General features: G+C 46.6%; 1 protein-coding gene across 1 annotated transcript; it reads right to left on the reverse strand.

Moving 5' to 3' along the window:
• Positions 1 to 261: 261 nt before the first annotated feature.
• On the reverse strand, positions 262 to 5498 carry lrrc4.2 (leucine rich repeat containing 4.2). Its single transcript, XM_056386748.1, has 2 exons — positions 4066 to 5498; positions 262 to 3918 (listed from the first exon to the last, which is right to left on the reverse strand). Exon 2 carries the CDS (start codon positions 3795 to 3797, stop codon positions 1797 to 1799), a length of 2001 nt encoding a protein of 666 aa, XP_056242723.1. The 5' UTR covers positions 3798 to 3918; positions 4066 to 5498; the 3' UTR covers positions 262 to 1796.
• Between the last annotated feature and the right edge of the window lie 381 nt (positions 5499 to 5879).

The raw sequence follows: 5879 nt of genomic DNA on the forward strand, positions 1-5879 counted from the left end.
CGTACAGCATCTGCAGGAAAAATAAAAAATAAATGAAAATCATTTGTTAGGTGATATATTTAGATTGCATTCTGGAAGTACTTGCTTTGCTGAAGTATACTTGTGTTGTACGTCATATCATGATGTACCACTCACAACTGTTTTTTCTTCTTTTTAAAAACATACTATATAGTTGTTTTTTTCACTTGATAAATGTCAGATTCAGATAGGAACTAGAACCTGCAGTTAAGCGTATAAGGAAAAGAAACCCACAAACTGTAGAACTGTGGGATACATGTATTTTTCCCCTTCACAGTCACTGAGAAATCAATGTTAAGAACTAAGCTGAGGCATCAAAGACCAACAGCCTATCTGACCTGCATAGAGCCCCACTGTGGGGTATAATGCAGCATTGTACACCAGTTACTTAAAGACCCATTCATGCAGACACTAAGTAAATGCATAGGACCATAAGATGGGGGGTTTGGGATAAGATACGATTTACAATACTGCCTCCAGCCTTTACGATTAAACAACTTACACACATATGGAAATATATTCAGAGAGAAGAAAAAACATCAGATGAAAATGTTTCTGATTAGAGAAATACAAACCAAAGGTTTTTTATTTTTCATAGCCTCCTTTGTCTCTCCATAAAAATAGTGTTGCTCAAAATAAACTGTTAAAACAAAAAGAAAAACAAAGTCATGTTTCAATGTAGTCCATGGAAAAGCCCCAGTATCAGACATTCATTTTGTTTCTTTTCAATCCTCTGTTTTTTTCTCTAAAAGCAGAACGGTCAGCAAAGCCCTGTATCACTGCACCACGTCTGTTCCTTTGAAAAATTAGCATCGGAATGAGCCCTTGCAGAGACAAGTCAGGCAACTGCTGTAATGCATTACTAAATTAGCCCTAAACACTACACAAGCCATTAAGAAGCATGTCAAAACCTAAGGGAAAAGAAATAATACAAAATGCAACCAATAACAGAACAAAGTATTTGCAACAGCTGTTATTAGCCTGCACTTCATCTTTGCCAGTTGAGCCAGTGGGGAATCATGTGCACACTAAATAAACATGTTTAGATACGCTACAACTAAGAAGCACTGGCACTGTCAAATAAACGCAGCTTAGCTCCAGCGAACAGAGGGTTAAACCTTAGCTGCAGAAATTCACTGCAGTCCAAAAGCATTTGGCTGATAGCTACTGAACAGCACATTCTATCTGTGCCATTATGCTGCTATCCTTGGACAAATATTTCTATCTATCCAGATTTTGCTTGTGTGTCTTTTTGTGTTCTTTAGTCTGGAAATACCATTTTATTGCATATAATATTTGGCACAGTAAAAACTGGAGCTTACATTTGGGGCTGTATTTATAAACTGTTGCCTGTATAAAGAGTTTTTTTTACTGCATCCTAAATATGGTCAAAAAACAAACTAAATGCCTCTTCTCCTACAGTAGACAGTACCACCTTCTATTATCAATCACAAAAGCAATTCATTATCTTTGTCTTTTTTAAATAGAAGTCACCAGTTATTAGAAAATAGTTTCAAATTACTTTCTTTTCTAATATAATCTGCATGTCTCACCACTTCCTGACGGTAGTTTCATTTATATATATTTGTATTTTTTCATATTTATATACTTATGTGTAGGCATGTACAAGAAACAAAAAACTGTCTCTGTTTTGCACTTCTGTACAAAAGAAAGTTACCGTTTTGTTCTTTGTGCATTCTATTGCATGGACTGATGAGCAGATAGGTGGAGAGGAGAGGTTGGGGCAGAGTCAGAGATAGATCCATAGGGAGCATTACTCAGATTTGGGTCTCTTGAACCTTCTCCTTGCCGTGAGTAGTCTTAATGACGTAGGGATCAGCAATGGTGCTGATGTGGCTGTGATGCTGTCTGAGTGAGCGATGAAGAGAGTTGTTCTGGGTCCAGTGGGCTCCGTAGCCCCCTTGGCGAGATGAGGAGGAGGAGGACACATACCCAGGCTTAAAGGTGTTGCTGTTGTGTTCCACTAATGTAGGCAGTACCAACATTGTGTCATCAGAGCCACTAGATCCGGAGGTGGGTGGTGGAACAGGAGGAACTTCTTCCTCCACCTGTATGATTTCTATGGTCCTGGCTGCTGCCACCGTGCCCCTCTGTTGATGCCGTTTACGCAACTTATAGAATGCTATCAACATGGCAGCTGATAGCAAAGTAACAGCAACAAAACAGCCAATGATGATTTTGGTGGTTTTCATCATCTCATCCAGGCTGGCAGCTGGTTGAGTAGTGACTGTGACAGTGGGAACTGACACCTGCCTTGGAGTCTGAGTATTTTGGAACAGCACAGTTGGTGTGGATATGAAGACAGGCTGAAAGACAGAGGGCGAGGCAGGGACAGTCGGCTTGGGTTTAGGGGTCTCCTCCACTGTGGGCTCCAAAAATTCAACTGTTACAGTGGTAAAGTAGGACAGATTAGATGTGTTGAGTTCGGCATTGCTGACGTTTAGGTAGGCTGAGGCATTAGAATTTCCTGCCATGTTGCTCACCATGCAGGTGTAGACCCCTGTGTCAGATGGGAGAACATTGGAGAAATTGAGTGTCCCATCATTAAGGACGGATATCCGTGGGTGGGCTGAGCCATGGGTCAATACAGTCCCATTGGGGAGAAGCCATCGGACTGAGCTCATGGCAGCTGTGCGACACTTCAGTTCTGCCACCCTCGCTGCTGAGATGTTCAGATCTCTGGGAGCATCGAGTATGAACGGTGCTGAACACTGAAAGGTGGTCTGATCAACTTCCACCAGATATCGTCCTCTCATGTGGGCCGGGGTGTGGCAGCGTCCGCAGCAGGTGGAATTTGTGGGAATGTATTCTCTGAGCCAACAGGAGAGCCACACTACATCACAGTCACATCGCCAAGGGTTGTGGTGCAGGTGTAGCTGTACCAAGTACTGCAGAGGGGTGAAGAGGTTGTGGGGGAGGGACGATAAGTTATTATGGGCTAAATTGAGCTCCTCCAATTTTGTGATGTCATCAAATGCATTCCTCTCAATGGTAGTGATGGCAGAGTTCATAATCCACAGTTTACGCAACTCCTGGAGCCCACGGAAAGCCCCAGGCTTGAGTTCAGGGAAAACATTCTCTGATATTTCTAGCTCCTCCAAACCCACTAGAGGTGAAAGATTGGGAAACTCCCTCAGGTTGCACATCCCCAAGTTGAGGTACTTGAGGTTCTGAAGGCCCTCGAATGCCCCATCCGAAATGTACTCCAATTTCCTCAGCTCTCCCAGGTCCAGTCTCATGAGCGAGGGGACACGGTTGAAGGCATAAGAGGGGATGCTCTCAATGGGATTATTTCTAAGCCACAGCTCTCTCAACTTTGACAGGTACTCAAAAGCTCCACTAGGTATGACCGTCAGTCTGTTGTCGAACAGCTCTAGGGTATTGAGACTCGTCAGGCCATTGAAGGCCCCCACTTCAATCTGCCTGATAGCATTTCTGCCCAACTGCAGCACCTCCAGGTGATGTAGGTGTCTGAAGGTATCTGCCTGTATGGTCTCTATGCTGTTTTCCATCAGATTCAGGTACCTGGTGTTGGCTGGGATGTTCGGAGGAACCCTAACCAGGCCTCTGCGGGTACACACCACCTTGCTGAGCTGATTAGTGCAGGAGCACACACCTGGACAGTTCTGTGGGTTAGCTGAGCCCAGCGCAGGGCCTGTGGACTGGCACATACTGAGAGCAGGCACCATGAGGGAGAGCACGGCGAGCAGGGCTGCGTTCCAGGTAGGCTGCACACTAACCTGGCCCAGAGGACTCATGGTGTGGAGGGCTCATTATTTTGCATGGTGGGGGGAGACGGCACACACCAGAGTACAGACCACCCTAGCCTGGCTGGAGCAACTCAAGGCTCCCAAGTTCCATCGACAGTGCAGGGAAACGCTGTATCAAAAGTGATGTGTGAGAGAGAGACGGGAAAAAGGGACAGAGAGAGAGAGACAGAGTGAGAGATTAATACAAGAGAAGTAGCAGAGGAAAAGCAGTGCAGCAATGTAAGGAAAAGGTTGAATAACAGGATGAGTGACGTACCTCATTAGTTTGAAAGTGGTCCTTTTTGCCTTTTCCCAAATGTTAAAAGCAACAGCCGTGCATCATGTTCATTTATAATTCCTTTCCATGGAAAGACATGAAATCAATGTTTTCTTGTTTTTCCTCTTTGAAAAAGTGAGGTGGCCCTGTATTAGCCAAGGGTACAAAATGGCTCCTGGTATTAAAGACTGAGAGCAGCATGGAAAACACTCACAGGCGGAGATAAGGCCATGAAGGCTTGGCAGGTGCCTGGATCCCTTCTGCCCCCACTAACTGCCCCCCTGCCAGGCTGCAGACTCCAAAATGCAGCTCCAGTATGGATAAATCACAATGATCCATAATGCAGTTAAACACGACAGAGGAGGAGAGAAGAAGTGACCAACTGAAATAAATAAAAATCCTCAGTTCTGTCGGCTCCTGATACATGTGTTGGCTCGTCGGCTGGTCGCCTGTTTGGTGGAGAGACCTCCCTCACTGTGACTTTGCCAAGGGCTAGTCGGTCGCTGATTAGCCCCGTTGTGACAGGGACTGAGAGACAGAAAAAGGCTAAAGAACTCCCGGCACAGTCATCCCCCTCTCCTCTCCTCCTCTGTGTTCCTCTTGCTTCCTCCCAACGTTGGGCTGGCCCTGGTCAGAGCAGCTGCAGGCTGCCGTGTGCACAGTTAGCAGTAATCCGTCTATTCCTCCCGGGGGGGCGGGGGGGTTGGGGGTGGTGGGAGAGATGGTGGCGCTGGGTGGGGGGTGGAGAAGAGGATGCGCTGCACTGTTGGAGCTTCGCAAAAGGCTGTCGGAGGAGAGAGAGAGCACTCTTGTCCTCTTCTGCAATGAGAGAAAAGAGTAAGGATGACGCTGGGAGGATGTGTGTGGAAGTGGGCTCCGTATCTGTATCCATAAACAGAGAAAGGTATTGAGGATTCTTCTCTCCGCTCGCTGTTTGTCCCCCAGGCTGTCTCCTGCAGTGTTCTTCTGCTTGCTTATTTGTTAGTTTTTCTCCAGGGCTGAGGTAGTAAGTTGTGGCAGTTAGCCATGTGTGTGGCTGTCAGACTTGCGGCTGGCTGGTGGACTACTGCAGTAGCCAGAGTAGAACAGAGAGAGAGAGAGGGAGAGAGAGAGGGAAAGAGAGAGATTGAGAGAGAAGGAGAGCGAGAACCACTGACAGATCAAGAGCATGAGAAAGATAGAGTGCGTGAAGGAGAGTGTGTGTGAGAGAGAGAGATGGAGAGGAGGAGGCACGCGAGCACTCAAACAGGCAGCCCACCGTCACAGAAGCAGCAGGAGCAGCATTCTAATCCACATCTCCTCTTCTTGTTTATTCTCCAATCTCTCTCTTTTCTCTATCCCCCCCCCCTCCAATGTGTGTCGGTGTTGCAGGCAGCTAAGATGCTCGCTCTGCCCCCTCCCTTTGTCCTTCAGTGGGAACGTGAATGTACTGCTGACGCACTCCTCTCAGCTGCTCAGCCAGCCTCAGAGCAGTGCATTGGTTTGATGCAGTGTTCCTGTGTATTAACACATTCAACCTCCCCTCCTCCCCTATCCCTCCTTCTCCCTCCCCTCACTGTAACTATCTTCTCCTCTCTTTCTCTCGTTCTTTCCGTCTGTTTCTCACGTGTTCTGTCCCTCGCCTTCTTTCTTGACTCTCACTCTCTGGATCACTTCACTTGTGCTGATCTTCCCCTCTCTCATGCTGTCTGTCTCCACACCACCGCTCCCCCCAACCTATCCTTGAAATTAAAAGCCTCCCATTCCCATGTATCATACACAGACAAGAGGTCAGACTTTCTACTCCAACTCCAAAGTGGTTTTGTGCTCTCTCT

Source organism: Seriola aureovittata, chromosome 10 (assembly GCF_021018895.1).
Source record: "Seriola aureovittata isolate HTS-2021-v1 ecotype China chromosome 10, ASM2101889v1, whole genome shotgun sequence".
Taxonomy (NCBI): Eukaryota; Metazoa; Chordata; class Actinopteri; order Carangiformes; family Carangidae; genus Seriola; species Seriola aureovittata.